Consider the following 20,748-nt stretch of genomic DNA (forward strand, 5'->3'; position numbering starts at 1 on the left):
TATATATATATATATGTATATATATATATATATATATATATATATATATATATACAGTCGTGGTCAAAAGTTTACATACACTTGTAAAGAACATAATGCCATGGCTGTCTTGAGTTTCCAATAATTTGTACAACTGTTATTTTTTTGTGATAGAGTGATTGAAACACATACTTGTTGGTCACAAAAATCATTCATGAAGTTTGGTTCTTTTATGAATTTATTATGGGTCTACTGAAAATGTGACCAAATCTGCTAGGTCAAAAGTATACATACAGCAATGTTAATATTTGGTTACATGTCCCTTGGCAAGTTTCACTGCAATAAGGCACTTTTGGTAGCCATCCACAAGCTTCTGGTTGAATTGTTGACCACTCCTCTTGACAAAATTGGTGCAGTTTAGCTAAATTTGATGGTTTTCTGACATGGACTTGTTTTTTCAGCATTGTCCACACTTTTAAGTCAAGACTTTGGGAAGGCCATTCTGAAACCATAATTCTAGCCTGATTTAGCCATTCCTTTACCACTTTTGACGTGTGTATGGGGTCATTGTCCTGTTGGAACACCCAACTGTGCCCAAGACCCAACCTCCAGGCTGATGATTTTAGGTTGTCCTGAAGAATTTTTCATTGTCCCATTTACTCTCTGTAAAGCACCAGTTCCATTGGCAGCGAAACAGGCCCAGAGCATAATACTACTACCACCATGCTTGACAGTAGGTGTGGTGTTCCTGGGATTAAAGGCCTCAGCTTTTCTCCTCCAAACATATTGCTGGATATTGTGGCCAAACAGCTAATTTTTTGTTTCAGTTTACTGAGTGTTGTTAAAAGGAAAGGCCATGTAACACATTGGTGAACATGCCCTTTCCCAACTACTTTGGCACGTGTTGCAGCCATAAAATTCTAAGTTAAATATTATTTGCAAAAAAAAAAAAAAGTTTATGAGTTTGAACATGAAATATCTTGTCTTTGTAGTGCATTCAATTGAATATGGGTTGAAAAGGATTTGCAAATCATTGTATTCCGTTTATATTTACATCTAACACAATTTCCCAACTCATATGGAAACGGGGTTTGTACAAACATTGCTTGGCGGGATGAATGAAGAACCCTCTAAGCAGGAACGCTACGGACAGTTTAACTTCCGGTTCAGGGCACGAAACAGGAAGTACATGTTCAACCCTCAGAACCTGCAAAGAGCAAACTCGTCCAATAGATGGCGCCATAGCACAAACAATAACACTTTCCCAGTGTGTCTGTCGACGTTATATGAAAAGTGTTTCGTGAATGCAAAACATTATGGCCATTAGCAAAGAAAAATCCATAAATTAGCCGCACCATTTTACAAGCTGCTGGGTTCCAAGCATGGGGGAAAAGTAGCAGCTTATAGTCCTGAAAATACTGTATAAGAATCGCGATTCAGATGTGAATACATTTTTTGGAGCACCCTTTAATTCACAGACAGTCCCTTTTATGTTATGTGTTTATGAGCAAAAGGAAAAAAGTAGCGTGAAATATATTTGTGGCGGTCCAAATTTACCACAATTACGAATGGTAGGTTAAACAGTATGAATAACGACAAATGATTAATTGTAATTATTTTTGTCTTTCAGGGACAACATGGGCCCTCTACGAGTTAATGAAGTGCTCACCAGCTTTGACAACACCGGGAACGTCTGTAAGTCCACTTTGACTTTACACACACACACACACACACACACACACACACACACACACACACACACACACACACACACACACACACACACACACACACACACACACAAACATACTGACAAGTTGGAGGGAGCCTCACGCTGTGTGCTGTTAGCGAATGATTGACGCTTTGATGGCGCATGCATTGATTCCCTCTGGCTCAATGGGTTTTGTTGCGTGGTGTATCATAGTTCTACCTTCAAACGTCCTCCAGAGGGAAGTGGACTACATGGTCTTCTTATTGCTCCGGTGTGCGGCCATCTGTGCTTTCGGGGACAAAGCGGGTAGAATGATGCAGCGTCTCTTGAACTACAAAAGCTTAGATTTTTACCTCGATTTTATGCCTTAGGAATATGTATAAGACATATACTGTATTTGTATTGTTAAAATGATATCCCCTAACAATATCTCTGGATAACAACAAAGATAGATAGATAGATAGATAGATAGATAGATAGATATTTTATTGATCCCCGGAGGGAAATTCAGGTTCAAGATTAGACAAACAATGAACAGGGAGAGAGAGCTGGAAAGCTGACAGTGCGGCCAATTACGGCGCTCCTTAAAAGGTAGGAAAAAGGTAAACACTGGGACAGGGGGTCAGTTTCAGCCTGGGCTCTTGGGAATGGGGTCCAGACTGAGGCCAACAAAACCTTGATAGCCATAAGCACACATAAACATGTTTCACAGAATCCACAAAACTTGCAACAGAGGGGAGAGGGTGGTGGGGGGTGCTGCAGCCGTTCATCTCCCCTAAGGTGTTGAAGTGGTGGCAAAGGTGTGGTATGACAATGGTTTGATATTAAGAATGTGTCTTTTGAAAGTACCAGTATAATGGTTAATACGGCGACATATTGTCCTTTATCTCTCTCTATTCACCGTTTTTTAACAAGAATATAAAAAGACCCACTTGTATCATGTTTCATGTATCTATTGCAGTGTTTTTCCACCTTTTTTGAGCCAAGGCACATTTTTTGCGTTGAAAAAATCCGGAGGCACACCACCAGCAGAAATCATTAAAAAACAAAACTCAGTTGACAGTAAAAAGTCGTTGTCGCAATTGTTGGATATGACTTTAAACCATAACCAACCATGCATCAATATAGCTCTTGTCTCAAAGTAGGTGTACTGTCATGACCTGTCACACACGCCGTGACTTATTTTGAGTTTTTTTTGCTGTTTTTCTGTGTGTAGTGTTTTAGTTCTTGTCTTGCGCTCCTATTTTGGTGGCTTTTTCTCTTTTTTGGTATTTTCCTGTAGCAGTTTCATGTCTTCTTTTGAGCGATATTTCCCGCATCTACTTTGTTTTAGCAATCAAGACTATTTCAGTTGTTTTTATCCCTCTTTGTGGGGACATTGTTGATTGTCATGTCATGACGCCGTCTTTGCTCCACAGTAAGTCTTTGCTGTCGTCCAGCATTCTGTTTTTGTTTACTTTGTAGCCAGTTCAGTTTTAGTTTTGTTCCGCATAGCCTTCCCTAAGCTTCAATGTCTTTCTTCACCTTTTGTTTATTTTTGTGTACAGCTCTGATAATGGTTACATTCGCACCCACCTGCACAAATGTACATCAAAATGTAACAATCAAAATAAATATGACTTTTTTTTTGTTTACTAGGGCATGCAGATAAAATATGCATTAGTTTGACCATTTATAATAATAAAAAGGAGATGCTTGGAAATAGCATAAAAATGCCCCAAAAACTTGGAAAAACGCGATTCAAAGCGTTACTTTTTGGTGTAACCATCATGAGCGTTCTTCTGTTCAGGTATATTTCTTTTATATTTTGATAAATCATCATAAATAGGTATTGATCAATCTTTAAGCTGTGTGTATTTGATTTCAGTTTGCTTTTGACATCTTATTTAGAATTGTAGTTGAAACTTTTACAACCTTGTGTTGCACTCATGATGGCGTAACCAAACTAGATTATTTTGAATATTTATTCCTTTTTTTTACATTTAGTATATTTAAATATACTGTGTTTTATGCTTTTTTCTTTTTGGAACATGTACTATACATATAATACAATAAAGTCCCATATAAAATTATGTTTCTAGCAATACTTTAATTTTGCCTTTGAAAGTAACACTCCAATGTCCCTTAGTGGAGCTGTACACTTTTTGTTTAAGCATTAGACACCTTTTTACCTGCACACTGCCTCCCGCTGTTTCCAACATCTACAAAGCAATTAGCTACCTGCTGCCACCTACTGATATGAAAGAGTATTACACGGTTATTCTGCCGAGCTCTAGACAGCACCGACCACTCAACAATAACACAAAATTTGCAGACTATAATTACTGGTTTGCATAAATATTTTTAACCCAAATAGGTGCAATTAGATAATCTCCCACGGCACACCAGACTGTATCTCACGGCACACTAGTGTGCCGCGGCACAGTGGTTGAAAAACACTGATCTATTGTAAATGCTCTAGTTATAGTCGGTGTGTTTGTTTACTTAACTTATAGTGGGAGCATATCACTGATATGCTCCCACTATGTAAGCCCTCTAGATCGGTGGTTCTCAAATGGGGGTACTTGAAGGTATGCCAAGGGGTACGTGAGATTTTTTTTAAATATTCTAAAAATAGCAACAATTCAACAATCCTTTATAAATATATTTATTGAATAATACTTCAACAAAATATGAATGTAAGTCATAAACTGAACATCAAATCAAGTAAGCTATTCCATTCATTACCATAAACCTAGAGTTTCCCCCATGCCATGATGGTTTGACCCTCACTAAAATGTCTGTCAAAAAGAACTGTGAAAAGAAATGCAACAATGCAATATTCAGTGTTGACAGCTAGATTTTTTGTGGACATGTTCCATAAATATTGATGTTAAAGATGTCTTTTTTTGTAAAGAAATGTTTAGAATTAAGTTCATGAATCCAGATGGATCTCTATTACAATCCCCAAAGAGGGCACTTTAAGTTGATGATTACTTCTATGTGTAGAAATCTTTATTTATAATTGAGTCACTTGTTTATTTTTCAACAAGTTTTTAGTTATTTGTATATCTTTTTTTCCAAATTGTTCAAGAAAGACCACTACAAATGAGCAATATTTTGCACTGTTATACAATTTAATAAATCAGAAACTGATCACATAGTGCTGTATTTTACTTCTTTATCTCTTTTTTTCAACCAAAAATGCTTTGCTCTGATTAGGGGGTACTTGAATTAAAAAACTGTTCACAGGGGGTACATCACTGAAAAAAGGTTGAGAACCACTGCTCTAGATCACTAAGATCTTCTGAGACCAATCTGTTAGCGGTTCCCAGAGTAAAGTAAAATCAAGGGAGAGCATCATTCAGTCACTATGCAACAAATAGCTGGAATAAACTTCATGAAAAGTGCTATACAAATAAAGCTGCCTTGCGTTGCCTTGCCTTAAACCGCAATAAGGACTGTGCATTAACTAATAAGTTATTTTTTAAACCTAATGATTTGGAGTACACGAGAACGTGCAAAGGAAAAATCACCTTTCATCAATCACATGCTCATTTGTGACAACACAGCAGCAATAGCACCAATATTGTAATTAATTAGGGGAAAACTGTTTAGTCAGTGTTAATAACGCTGATTAAGTGCAACACACATGAGTTTCAGACATTTTAAAGTGCTTGCAGGGGTAAAGCTACTGGCTACTTCAAATGCAGCTATCTTGTAAAGTAAAAAAAAAGCACACTACATCATATGGATGTGTAGATTAACAATATAATGATAACGTGGTAAAACTCCCCATGGTTATTACTACCGCTTTCAATTAAAATTGTCATAAAACTGTAATTGATAACGCTTTGATAAACTCACGGACCAGTGACACTACTCACTGGATGGAGAAGCAAGCCAGCACTAGCTAGCTTAAATGCTAACTTGAAAACAAGAGACAATAACGTCTTTCCCCTGATGGAGAACCTCCTTCTGTGCCCACCCATGCTTGAAAGCCTTGTGATGGGTCATGTCAAAGATTATAGGTTGGCGTTAACCAGCCAGATGGCACCGCAGGAGTCGGGGTCAAAGGCGAAGGCCATGATCAGAGGCGACTTCACTGCACACCACCACCAACTTTAGACTGCATTGATAAACTCCACTTTAAGACAGTTACGTCAAAGACAGACAAGCGTCATCACTCTTCTGTCTCACTTCCAGTCTTACTGTATCATCCCCTCTTCTTCTTTTTTTTTTTTTTTTTTTTACCTTTCCCCCTCTCCATGTTTTCCCTCAATCCTCCATCCTCTCAGCTGGAAGTCATGCCTGGCCAGATGGGTAAGTGAGTTCCTGACTCGGTCGGTGGATTAGCACAGCCGGAGATGAGAGCATCTATTGAGCAGGGGAGGGATAGACGGATGGAGGTGGGGGTGACGGTGGGTGGGCATGCCAGAGGTGATCCGTCGGTCTTTCTACCGTTGCGAGGACACATCCAGCCTGTCCTCACGTGCCAAGGTGTAAGATGTGTGTGTAGACCAGGCAACACTTACTGGTTGATGATTTTATGAGCAACGTGACCAACATGTCTAACAGGCTGCTTAAAGCCTTCTGCTTTAAAGGGGAACATTATCACAATTTCAGAAGGGTTAAAACCATTAAAAATCAGTTCCCAGTGGCTTATTTTATTTTTCGAAGTTTTTTTCAAAATTTTACCCATCACGCAATATCCCTAAAAAAGCTTCAAAGTGCCTGATTTTAACCATCGTTATATACACACCCGTCCATTTTCCTGTGACGTCACACAGTGATGCCAGTACAAACAAACATGGCGCATAGAACAGCAAGGTATAGCGACATTAGCTCGGATTCAGACTCGGATTTCAGCGGCTTAAGCGATTCAACAGATTACGCATGTATTGAAACGGATGGTTGTAGTGTGGAGGCAGGTAGCGAAAACGAAATTGAAGAAGAAACTGAAGCTATTGAGCCATATCGGTTTGAACCGTATGCAAGCGAAACCGACGAAAACGACACGACAGCCAGCGACACGGGAGGAAGCGAGGACGAATTCGGCGATCGCCTTCTAACCAACGATTGGTATGTGTTTGTTTGGCATTAAAGGAAACTAACAACTATGAACTAGGTTTACAGCATATGAAATACATTTGGCAACAACATGCACTTTGAGAGTGCAGACAGCCCAGTTTTCATCAATTAATATATTCTGTAGACATACCCTCATCCGCTCTCTTTTCCTGAAAGCTGATCTGTCCAGTCCAGTTGGAAATGCATCTGCTTTGAGTGTCGCAGGATAGCCACACATTCTTGCCATCTCTGTCGTAGCATAGCTTTCGTCGGTAAAGTGTGCGGAACAAACGTCCAATTTCTTGCCACTTTCGCATCTTTGGGCCACTGGTGCAACTTGAATCCGTCCCTGTTCGTGTTGTTACACCCTACGACAACACACCGACGAGGCATGATGTCTCCAAGGTACGGAAAACAGTCGAAAAAACGGAAAATAACAGAGCTGATTTGACTCGGTGTTTGTAATGTGTTTGAGAAAATGGCGGATTGCTTCCCGATGTGACGTCACAACGTCATCGCTCCGAGAGCAAATAATAGAAAGGCGTTTAATTCGCCAAAATTCACCCATTTAGAGTTCGGAAATCGGTTAAAAAAATATGTGGTCTTTTTTCTGCAACATCAAGGTATATATTGACACTTACATAGGCCTGGTGATAATGTTCCTCTTTAAAAAAAAAAAATAGTTTTGATTCTCAAAATCCCCAAGTTTAAGGCCAATAGTACTAAACATGGCCACGATTAGGTTTAAAAAAATACTATTATACAAAACCCAAAACCAGTGATGTTGGCACGTTGTGTAAATCGTAAATAAAAACAGAATACAATGATTAGCAAATCCTTTTCAACCTATATTCAATTGTATGGACTGCAAAGACAAGATACTTAATGTTCGAACTGGGAACTTTGTTATTTATTTGAGCTCATTTGGAATTTGATGCCTGTAGCATGTTTCAAAAAAGGTGGCACAAGTGGCAAAAAAGACTGTGAAAGTTGAGGAATGCTCATCAAACACTCATTTGGAACATCCGACAGGTGAACAGGCTAATTGGGAACAGGTGGGTGCCATGATTGGGTATGAAAGCAGCTTCCATGATGACGTCATTCACAAACAACGATGGGGCGAGGGTCACCACTTTGTGAACAAATGCGTGAGCAAATTGTGGAACAGTTTAAGAACAACATTTCTCAACGAATTTAGGGATTTCACATCTACGGTCAGTAATATCATCAAAAGGTTCAGAGAATCTGGTGAAATCACTGCACGTAAGCGATGATATTACGGACCTTGGATCCCTCAGGCGGTACTGCATCAAAAAGCGACATCAGTGTGTGTAGGATATCACCACATGGGCTCAGGAACACTTCAGAAAACCACTCTCAGTAACTACAGTTTGTCGCCACATCTGTAAGTGCAAGTTAAAACTCTACTATGTAAAGCCAAAGCCATTTATCAACAACACCCAGAAACGCCGCCGGCTTCGCTTCGCTTGGCCCGAGCTCATCTAAGATGGACTGATGCAAAGTGGAAAAGTGTTCTGTGGTCTGACGAGTCCACATTTCAAATAGTTTTTGGAAACTGTGGACGTCGTGTCCTCCGGAACAAAGAGGAGAAGAACCATCCAGATTGTTATAGGCGCAAAGTTCAAAAGCCAGCATCTGTGATGCTATGGGGGTGTATTAGTGTCCAATGCTGTGTTATGTCTCACCATGTGTGTTTACTTTTTGTGTTAGTTGCTTTTCTTTGCGCCATGACTAGGGAAGGTTGTTTAGATTTGGCCATATAAGTGAATGCGGTGCTGTATATATTTGAAATCACTATTCATGGTCATTGATCTGTTTTACTCATGCTGACCACAAGTTGGCGGGAGATTTGCATCAGTCACGTTTTGCGGGCCAAACTCACTTGGCCAGTAGGCAGTAGTTTGGACATCCCTGGTCTACAGTTTCATGTGTTCATCAGATTATATTGGCTTCCATCTAAAATCTCCAATACAAGCGCTCCGATTCAAGTAGTCCTAATTGTGGCAAAGCTGGACAGACATGTTAACATCTAAATTGTCCTCCAATAAGCACACAAGGTTGGTCTTTTCTTCTATTTTAGGCATTTACAAACATGGCTATAGGACAGGGGTGCTCATTACGTCGATCGCGAGCTACCGGTCGATCTCGGAGGGTGTGTCAGTCGATCACCAGCCAGGCATTAAAAAAATAGTCCTAAAAATGACCGATCATAAATCTTCACTATGACGTCACTTTCGTCACTTGATTGACATTCACGGCACCCGAGGGTCTTCTGAGATGACGCTGGCTGCTGCCAGCTCATTAAAATTACCGACTGGAAGGCGAGAAACACTTTATTTCAACAGACTCTGGCGCCGTACCTGTCGTCAAAACTCCAAAGACCGACTGCACAGTTGCACAGTTGTGCTAACAAAATAAGAGTCTCAGAAAGCTGGCGTGCACAAGCTAGCAAGCTACGGAGTTTGCCGACAATGTATTTCCTGTAAAGTGTATACAAAGGAGTACGGAAGCTGGACAAATAAGATGCCAAAAACCAACCACTTTCATGTGGTATTGGACAGAAAGGAGGACTTTTTTTCTCCTCCATTCGAAAATGCGGACATTATCAGCACTACTGTCTGATTACAATCAATGCAAGTCATCAGAATCAGGTAATACACCAACTTATATTCTTATCTTCATGAAAGAAAGGAATCTATATGTGTTAAACATGCTTGTATTATCTTTAAACACCTTTAACTTATTAACAATATTAACTATATGTGTTAAACATGCTTGTATTATCTTTAAACACCTTTAACTTATTAACAATATTAACTATATGTGTTAAACATGCTTGCATTATCTTTAAACACCTTTAAGTTGTTAACAATATTAACTATATGTATTAAACATTCTTGTATTATCATTAAACACATTTAATTTTCTTAACAATATTAACTATGTGTTAAACATACTTGTATTATCATTAAACACCTTTAACTTGTTAACAATAGTAACTATATTTATTAAACATACTTGTATTATCATTAAACACCTTTAATTTTTTAACAATATTAACAATATGTGTTAAACATGCTTGCATTATCATTAAACACCTTTAACTTGTTAACAAAAACATATATTTCATAAATAAGTAAATATAAATTATATATATGAATGAGGTAGATCCCCACGACTTGATCAATTGAAAAGTAGCTCGCCTGCAGAAAAAGTGTGAGCACCCCTGCTATAGGATATTAGGAGCTAAATGCTACACAACAGCTAAGCACACAAGCTAGACATACATAATAAGTGTCCTAATTGAACAATATTGCAGTCGAAAACACATTTGTCAATACAAACAAGCATCGAATAATAAATAGTTGCATATTGCTTACACATACAAAGTCTCAGAGACAGAAGCGTATGAGAAATGATCCAGTAACAAACCTGCATCATTCAACTTATTTTGATCTTGATTTGATCAATTATTGTGATAATTGATCATTGGTCATTGGTGATGCCAAAATCCCAATGACTACTCCAACTTAAAGACAGCATAAGTTCATTCCAGACGGTTAGTAATACATAGGTTAGTGCTGTTAATTGTTTTTGTAAAAAGATTCCTGATTCCTGTTGATAACGTATCAGATCAAATATTTAAGGCTCCATTATCAGTATCATATAGAACGTGAAGAAGTGACACCTCTAGTAATTACGTCACATTATGTCACTGATGGACACATTTATAGGTTTTTTTTCGCTGGTCAAGTTGGATCGAACAGAAACAAGACCACCTCGGGCCGTTTGATCTTGGCCGCACCTGGGTTCGATTACTGACCAAACAGAGCGCATGTGCTAGAGTTTGATTGGCCAACAGACCAAAGAGCGCTAGCACCCTAAGATTAGGATAAAGGTAATGCACCATGTTAAGGAGGGTCCTCCATCTTGTTCCTCAGACAATGAGCCAACCATGGCCCCCCCTCTCCCTTGTTCTCCATCCCATGTTTGGGACTACTAATGCGTGAGATCAATTAGGACTGGTTGAGAGGAGGTTCTGAAAGGCCCAGAGGTGACCCTGTCAGAAACCCTGGGGTGTGTATGAGATGGAAATAGGAGAGAAACCCCTCTTAAATACACACAACTGATGTGCAACCCTTTTAAATAGAATGACATGCAACTGCACGGTTAAATAGCCAACCCCCCCATGTAGTTTCCACCCCGAAAAAAGTGTCACACATCCGCTGATACATCTGCTCTACCTTCGCCAACTTCCCCGCTATCTTGCTAATCCCTCACCCCTGAGGTGTGGACAAGCCTCAATCCTTAGGGGTCCTTGTCCTGGTCAATAGCAGGCTAAAAAGCCTGGCAGGATTAGCCCGCAAACCCTAAAACGCAGACTCGGCTTTAAATTGTTACCCCCTGTCGACATGACCCCCCCCCTCTCCCTCCCTCCTTGCTATTGTGCTTGTGGCACCGCTGAGCATGGATGCGAACAATATGTGATGTCTTAGGTGACAATAAGCTGGAGTCAATGGTTTCACTTCCATGCATGGAGAGAAGACAAGGAGTCGCAATCAAATGTAATGAAGAGGGTAATATATCCTGAAGGCTATGGGGTAGTAGTGATTTAAAGTAGTTCTTCTGCAGCCATGCACATTTAAGTCAGGTTACCAAAGTTATTCATCAATCCCCACTTTGGCTTGCTATATTACATATATTATACAAACCCCGTTTCCATATGAGTTGGGAAATTGTGTTAGATGTAAATGTAAACGGATTAATTCCGTTTACATTTACATCTAACAAATCCTTTTCAACCCATATTCAATTGAATGCACTACAAAGACAACATATTTGATGTTCAAACTCATAAACTTATTTTTTTTTTTTGCAAATAATAATTAACTTAGAATTTCATGGCTACAACACGTGCCAAAGTAGTTGGGAAAGGGCATGTTCACCACTGTGTTACATGGCTTTTCCTTTTAACAACACTCAGTAAACGTTTGGGAACTGAGGAGACACATTTTTTAAGCTTCTCAGGTGGAATTCTTTCCCATTCTTGCTTGATGTACAGCTTAAGTTGTTCAACAGTCCGGGGGTCTCCGTTGTGGTATTTTAGGCTTCATAATGCGCCACACATTTTCAATGGGAGACAGGTCGGACTACAGGCGGGCCAGTCTAGTACCTGCACTCTTTTACTATGAAGCCACGTTGATGTAACACGTGGCTTGGCATTGTCTTGCTGAAATAAGCAGGGGCGTCCATGGTAACGTTGCTTGGATGACAACATATGTTGCTCCAAAACCTGTATGTACCTTTCAGCATTAATGGCGCCTTCACAGATGTGTAAGTTACCCATGTATTGGACACTAATACACCCCCATAGCATCACAGATGCTGGCTTTTCAACTTTGCGCCTATAACAATCCGGATGGTTCTTTTCCTCTTTGGTCTGGAGGACACGACGTTCACAGTTTCCAAAAACAATTTGAAATGTGGACTCGTCGGACCACAGAACACTTTTCCACTTTGTATCAGTCCATTTTAGATGAGCTCAGGCCCAGCAAAGCTGACGGCGTTTCTGTGTGTTGTTGATAAACGGTTTTTGCCTTGTATAGGAGAGTTTTAACTTGCACTTACAGATGTAGTGACCAACTGTAGTTACTGACAGTGGGTTTCTGAAGTGTTCCTGAGCCCATGTGGTGATATTCTTTACACACTGATGTCGCTTGTTGATACAGCCTGAGAGATCGAAGGTCACGGGCTTAGCTGCTTACGCGCAGTGATTTCTACAGATTCTCTGAACCCTTTGATGATATTACGGACCGTAGATGGTGAAATCCCTAAATTCCTTGCTATAGCTGGTTGAGAAAGGTTTTTCTTAAACTGTTCAACAATTTGCTCACGCATTTGTTGACAAAGTGGTGACCCTCGCCCCATCCTTGTTTGTGAATGACTGAGCATTTCATGGAATCTACTTTTATACCCAATCATGGCACCCACCTGTTCCCAATTTGCCTGTTCACCTGTGGGATGTTCCAAATAAGTGTTTGATGAGCATTCCTCAACTTTATCAGTATTTATTGCCACCTTTCCCAACTTCTTTGTCACGTGTTGCTGGCATCAAATTCTAAAGTTAATGATTATTTGCAAAAAAAAAAAATGTTTATCAGTTTGTACATCAAATATGTTGTATTTGTAGCATATTCAACTGAATATGGGTTGAAAATGATTTGCAAATCATTGTATTCCGTTTATATTTACATCTAAACAATTTCCCAACTCATATGGAAACGGGGTTTGTATATATGTCCGTCTCCGCAATGCTAGACGGTCACATACTTCCTTCTTGTGTCTTTTAATTTATTTTAATTTTCCTGAGGGAACTCTCCTGAAGGAATCAATAAAGTACTATCTATCTATCTATCTATCTATCTATCCATCTATCTATCTATCTATCTATCTATCTATCTATCTATCTATCTATCTATCTATCTATCTATCTATCTATCTATCTATCTATCTATCTATCTATCTATCTATCTATCTATCTATCTATCTATCTATCTATCTATCTATCTATCTGTCTATATTTTAGCTGCCTGCAATATTGTTTTATCAATTTCATCACACCGAATGCTCCTGTAAACAACCCTACTTCTTTACAAAGAGTTCCCGCAACTGGGCTAGAAAAAAACCTTAAACTGTTTCTTGTTTTCTGCCTTAGTATTGCCTCAAAAAACAAAAACAAGTAGACATTTCAAAACATGCAAGATGTTTAAATTTGGCTGTACTAATGTATGTTAGTGAGTTCTACTTTTGTAAGGTTTGCCAACACAAAAATGAGGTTTTTCCTCTGAATTACATTATTGTTCTTAGAATCCAGAGAAAATGCGAATAAAGCAATAAAAAGTTGTATCAAGGACAACTCTTGAACCAAACATGTCAGATGTCTAAATTTCATTGTTAGAGAGTTAAATAAATCAAATGCAGATTTTTTTTTTTTTTTCAACCGACCCTACCCTAAGAACTCCGTTTTGCTTGTTTTTTTTTAATTTATCGATTTTTGCTTTCCGCCGGTGTTTTGTTTTGTTTATATCTGCCGGTGTCGTGCGGAATTCTGTATCCCTGAAATGGATTAGGGCGGAGCTCTGTACCTTGCTCAGACAGCAGCAGCACTTCCGTGTTATTAGCGATGTCCGTGATGCAAACTGTGGAATCTTACGATCGTGCTTTGATTTTCAAAAATGTTGCCGTAACATGTGGACATTCCTACCCGAATAAATACTTTTGATAATCTGTACATTACGTGTTGTATTTGTATTCACATTGCTGCACAAGCTTCTCTATTGTACACGTGTCTTGCTGCAGAGCGGATGATCAGCCCACCTATTTTATGGAAATTACTTTAATAACATCCTGTAATTTGGTTTATTAATTATTTCATTTTCTGATGGATAAAAAAATAACACCATTATAATGGGAACCAACACTACAGGGTGGGCTCAATTCCCTGTTAAAAACAAACAAACAAAAACAAACGTATTTTATGCCAGAAAATGTGTCCCACTTACAAAAAAAACGTATTTAATGCCAGAAAATGCATACAATTATCATTTGTTTTCAAAACAGTTACAAAGAAGTGTGACCCCAGAAATTTACTGTGGGACCCCATATTTATGACTTGATAGGGTCCCCTGTATCTAATATCCAGTGTTGGGTTAGTTTCTGAAAACCAGTAACTAGTTACAGTTACTAGTTACTTTATTTCAAAAGTAACTCAGTTACTAACTCAGTTACTTACACCAAAAAGTAATGCGTTACTGTGAAAAGTAACTATTTAGTTACTTCTTTTTTTTCTCTTTTTTTTAAGGCTCCCAATAATGCCCTTTTAGCCTTCATTTCAGTACTGTTATTGCACTGGAGAATAATACAATCTGTTGATCAACTTGACATGCATTTGCATCACTGAACTCAGAAAGCAATGTGGTCTACATACAACACACAAAGACAAAGATATGTTTCAAAGGGCCAATTTATTTCAGGCCAGAACAAGTTGACAAAACTATTTTAAATAGCTGCAACATAATGGCACTTTAACTTTAACTTTAAGTAGATAAGAACTTTGAATCAAGACACAACTTACATTTAACTAAAATGTTATTTTCTTTGTGCTCGACAAAAGAAAAATATTGAGAATGTCTCCATGTTAAGAAACTCGACTTCTGGCTTCACCATGATGTCTTGTTAGTTGTTATGAGAGTAGCGTATGTGTGTGTGTGTGTGTGTGGCCCTTTAAGATATGACAGCATGTGAGGTGAGTGACGTCAGTGAGTGAGTGGGCGAGAGAGGTGAGAAAACGGCGACAGTGAGTGCGTGCAGGTGCTCTAGCTTGGTGGATGGCTGTGTCCAATAAAGTCACAAAGTTGCAACAAACCGCCGGCCTCGTCATTCACCCTCAGCTGTAAAGACCCACTTCCGGGTAAAGGGAAGGTTGTTAGCCCCGAAGTACATACTCAGTGGCCTAGTGGTTAGAGTGTCCGCCCTGAGATCGGTAGGTTGTGAGTTCAAACCCCGGCCGAGTCATACCAAAGACTATAAAAATGGGACCCATTACCTCCCTGCTTGGCACTCAGCATCAAGGGTTGCAATTGGGGGTTAAATCACCACAAAATGATTCCCGGGCGCGGCCACCGCTGCTGCCCACTGCTCCCCTCACCTCCCAGGGGGTGATCAAGGGTGATGGGTCAAATGCAGAGAATAATTTCGCCACACCTAGTGTGTGTGTGACAATCATTGGTACTTTAACTTTAACTTTAACATAGGCCCCTCAACTACGGCATGGGAGCCCCCCCGCCCCCACCCACACAACGCACGCCTTTTCTTTTCCACCGCAGCGCTCCAATAAAACACACTCAGATCTTCTGTTTCTAGCCGATACTACATATAAAATAACGTAAAATAACGCAGTAACGCATCATGTAGTAACAGTAACTGAGTTACTGAATATAAAAAATAACGCCTTAGATTACTAGTTTCCGCCGAAACACTGTTAATATCACAGCACGAGATTTGACAATTTTCGGATCAAATCCTGCCGCAGAAACAGGAGCATGCGCGGATTGCATGAGCAGACAGCATGCGCAAATAGCGTGCAAAGATAGCATGCGTTGAACACACCTAACCGCCTAACCCTAACCTCTTGTACTTAACTCTAACCCTAGCATGCGTGCATAGATTGCCTGTGCCAAGTTCAGAGCAATTTTGAAATGTACACATGTTAGAGAAGTGAAATTTTCACTCTAAATATCTGGATGGTTTAATTAGCCTATGAATGTGCATAATAAACAACTAATTTGGTAATTGATTGTAAGGAATCATGTGTTTAATTAATGATTAACTGCTGATCAATAAAAAGGAAGTCTAAGTCTAAGTCTAAGTCTAAGTCTAATCGCTGATTAATCTTGAAGCAATTGAGGCAAAATGGAGTCCACTGCTTGGCTTCAACAGAGGCACTGTTGATTTAGTCTCCATTAATCTTCTCAGTAATTGTGTTATTCTGCTCAGTATGACTATGTCGTGTAAACAGGAGTTCAAAAACTTCACGGAGCGATTCTCTCATCACTCTGAACGAATGATTATAACACGTAAAAATAACCAGTTGTTTCGGTATCGTTTCCCAAAGTTGAAATAGTAGAAATCTGATCGTATCGTATCGTGTAAAGTTGTGTTTTAAAAGTTGTTTCTTATTTGATTTGCTATTTGTAAAGATAAAGACAATATTACAATTTCTGCATCTTGCGATGACATTTGATCGAAGCAAAACATATTTTCATTGATGTCCTTAAAACTCTCTATGCAGATTTTGACCTCTTGATTGAGAAGGTTCTGTTAAAAATAAGATTTTCCATTCTGTACTTTCCTTGGGCATACAGTTTTGTGGTCTGCCATTGTTCTTAGCTGAATTAACTGTCATGATGGAAGCTATGTTATGTTGTGTACGTTGCTAATGCAGCTATTGCATACACGTCTTACCATGAAAACCCCAAAGTAAGTCATGGTTGACTCTTCTACACGAATAGATCTGGACCGCTTTCGTGAGAGAGAGAAATGGGCCGTCTTTGTTGGTTGCTGGCACTAGAAAAGTAAAGACCCGTGCTAGCTTGGCGACTAGCATGGTCCCCAGATACTGATGAGTCACGGAGAAGTCAGAGAAGTGCAGTTACTTTTGTAGCTCATTACGTGCGAGCAGCTGGACATTTTTTTAATGTGTTTTTGACCACATTGAACTTTCTGAACTCTGAACTTTTGACCTCCCCCTCCTCTACTTCTCTGCCTATCAGCGGGAGCTTGTAATTGTGAAGGGGGCTTTGTCCCGGGTGTTGTTTGGGGCTTTTTAGGTGCGCTTGTTTCCTGCAAGGGATCAGGATTTGCAGTCATTGGAGCCCTCGGGGTGAGGCCACTAAGAATGCATCAGCGGTGTGTTCACTAGTTTTTTTTAGGTAGAGAGCCTTGTTGACATTGCAGGGCTTTGGCTAAGAGGGCTATAGCCAGGCTTTGGGGTGACTTGTCAGGGGTTGCGTCGCAGTCAAAGATCACATGCATGAACGTTACTTCACTTGGCGGCCATTGATGCCATTAAGCTCATTTTGTGTTTTCTGTGTGAAATCATCCTAATGAAGCCCTAATGTTGGGTCTGCTAGCCTTTGTCTACGTTGTCTCCCACAGACTTCAACTGTTGAATACTTCAAGTAACCGACTGATATCTTTCCCTGGTGCATCGATAATGTATCGTATTACAATATAAATGTTTTAACTACAGAAGGGTTGAACGATATAGACAACATATGATATAAATTATATACATATGACCGATGGTAGAGCTTTTAATAGTATCGTTATATTGTGACAATGCATGGTTGTAGTCACATTCTAGCTCTGTCCCGCAAAGTGTCTGTGTCCACAGTGCCAGGTCACTTCTAAGTCAGTAATCTTTGCTTCCGTGGCGGCAAATAAACTACCGGTTTATTTCTTACAAGTATCGTCCCTGTGGGACGAGGATTAGCTAAACATGCTACACTACACACTGTAGGAGGATATGCTAACCAATAACTGCAAGCTAGAGCTGGGTAGGAATGGGTAATTCGGTATTTTTATAGGCACCGACTGAATTTCGTTGGTACGACCAGGTATTGAAGGGGAACATTATCACCAGACCTATGCAAGCGTCAATATATACCTTGATGTTGCAGAAAAAAGACCATATATTTTTTTTAATCGATTTCCGAACTCTAAATGGGTGAATTTTGGCGAATTAAACGCCTTTCTATTATTCGCTCTCGGAGCAATGACGTCACAACGCCATTTCCTCACTTTCGTCGGTGTGTTGTCGGAGGGTGTAACAACACGAACAGGGACGGATTCAAGTTGCACCAGTGGCCCAAAGATGCGTAAGTGGCAAGAAATTGGACGAAATTTGTTCAAAATACGAGGGTGTGGGGAAACCCGACGAAATGGTCAGTCGTTAGTTCCGCACACTTTACCGACGAAAGCTATGCTACGACAGAGATGGCAAGAATGTGTGGATATCCTGCGACACTCAAAGCAGATGCATTTCCAACGATAAAGTCAAAGAAATCTGCCGCCAGACCCCCATTGAATCTGCCGGAGTGTGTGAGCTATTCAGGGACAAAGGACCTCAGTAGCACGGCAAGCAATGGCGGCAGTTTGTTCCCGCAGACGAGCGAGCTAAACCCCCTGGATGTCTTGGCTCACACCGTCCCTTATGCCACCGAAGATGATCAAGAGAAGAATATCGACCTTAGCTTCCATGGCCTGCTGACATCAACTCCAAAACTGGACAGATCAGCTTTCAGGAAAAGAGAGCGGATGAGGGTATGTCTACAGAATATATTAATTGATGAAAACTTTATTCATTACTCGCGGTTTTACGTAAATTATTATACATAAACTGTGTTTACCAATAATTTAGCTTAAAAACATTTATTTTTTTCAATCATTCGAGTACATTCGGGTAGTCTTGTGTAATGCAGTATTTTGTGTCTATTTAGGTATGGTTAACCTGAGTGCTGAAATCGTGGAAAAATATATGTTCTTAGCGCGCCTGAAATGGGCTGTCTGCACTCTCAAAGTGCATGTTGTTGCCAAATGTATTTCATATGCTGTAAACCTAGTTCATAGTTGTTAGTTTCCTTTAATGCCAAACAAACACATACCAATCGTTGGTTAGAAGGCGATCGCCGAATTCGTCCTCGCTTTCTCCCGTATCGCTGGCTGTCGTGTCGTTTACGTCGGTTTCGCTTGCATACGGTTCAAACCGATATGGCTCAATAGCTTCAGTTTCTTCTTCAATTTCGTTTTCGCTACCTGCCTCCACACTACAACCATCCGTTTCAATACATGCGTGATCTGTTGAATCTTTTAAGCCGCTGAAATCCGAGTCTGAATCCGAGCTAATGTCGCTATATCTTGCTGTTCTATCCGCCATGTTTGTTTGTATTGGCATCACTGTGTGATGTCACAGGAAAATGGACGGGTGTATATAACGATGGTTAAAATCAGGCACTTTGAAGCTTTTTTTAGGGATATTGCGTGATGGGTAAAAATTTTGAAAAAAACTTCGAAAAATAAAATAAGCCACTGGGAACTGATTTTTAATGGTTTTAACCCTTCTGAAATTGTGATAATGTTCCCCTTTAATTAACGTAAAATCAAATGGTGCCATTTTTCGATACCTTTGTTGCACGTGATGTCACAACCTGGTAGACTAGACACCGGCTCACGTAAACTACAACTAAAGCTGATAATGTTCCCCTTTAATTAACGTAAAATCAAATGGTGCCATTTTTCGATACCTTTGTTGCACGTGATGTCACAACCTGGTAGACTAGACACCGGCTCACGTAAACTACAACTAAAGCTGGACTCAGAGGTCTTCATGACAAACAATAATTGAGAAGCACTGCTCTAAGTAATGTTGCAATTTTGAACATTACTTAGATGGTAGAAAACGCTCGAATGTAAAGCAAGGCTCCACCCTTCCAAAATCTGCTAGTTTGATGCTTATTTATATTGAATTTGCCATAGACAGGTTACTATTAGCATTAGCGATTTTACATGGCGGTTTCAACGCCTCCTAATTTAGTAATGAAAACCACAACTAAGATGAATGTTGCAATCAAACAGCTGGTGCGTAATAAGCACAATACTTGCAGTACAAACTGTTAAGGCGCACGTGCATTCTGCTTCTCCCTCCACGGCGGGAGCACCTAGAGTGTCTGCGGTGAGCACCGTCGGACACGCCCCCGCACGTGCCGCGCAGACCGCGGCCACGCTCCTCCACAGTCAGAGGCAATCTGCAATCAGCACACCTGGACTTGGTGAGGAACAGCAGCATAAAGGCTCACTCTGCAGACTACCCTTCGCCGGAACGTAGACTCTGTTTACAGTAAGCTTCGCTTCTCTGGCTCCTCTCCTGTGTTTGCTCTCCTTGTTCCCTCGCACCTTGTTCTGACTTGTCCCTGTCGTTTTCCGTGCGCCTCACTTCTCTGGATCCCCCCCTGGACCCTGACTGCCTTCCTCGATCCTCGACTACCCTGCTTTTGGACCCGGACCTCAGGACGTCTCTCTCCAGCTCCACGGATATCGCTTGGATCACGGACCTCTTTTGCCCAGCCCTTTTGGACTTGTTTGCCTCCACAACCAATACACACTTCCAACAACCTCTGGTCAATACTATCTGGTTAATTTCTACACATAATCCCGCATGCACACACATAGCATACACACTCCACATTAACATCAAAACTGTACTGTAAAGATCACATTTGAATGACAATAAAATGTAAGTCTAAGTCTAAGTCTAAAAGCTCAATAAAACCCATTGAGAGAGATTTCCTGTGTCGTGCCGTCTCCTTCCCCCTAGTCTACCTAACAGTACGGCAGGCGGCACGAGGAGATCTCAGTCCACCCCCCTTTCC

General features: G+C 40.1%; 1 protein-coding gene across 2 annotated transcripts in view; it reads left to right on the forward strand.

Moving 5' to 3' along the window:
* Window positions 1–20,748, forward strand: part of camkmt (calmodulin-lysine N-methyltransferase) — a 374,342-nt gene that overhangs the window by 10,613 nt on the left and 342,981 nt on the right. For both annotated transcript variants that reach the window (XM_061970365.2, XM_061970447.2), the window contains exon 3: window positions 1,610–1,674. In XM_061970365.2, the coding sequence (XP_061826349.1) occupies window positions 1,610–1,674 (65 nt within the window). The remainder of the gene's footprint in view (window positions 1–1,609; window positions 1,675–20,748) is intronic.

Source organism: Nerophis lumbriciformis, linkage group LG02, assembly GCF_033978685.3.
Source record: "Nerophis lumbriciformis linkage group LG02, RoL_Nlum_v2.1, whole genome shotgun sequence".
In the NCBI taxonomy this organism is placed as follows: Eukaryota; Metazoa; Chordata; class Actinopteri; order Syngnathiformes; family Syngnathidae; genus Nerophis; species Nerophis lumbriciformis.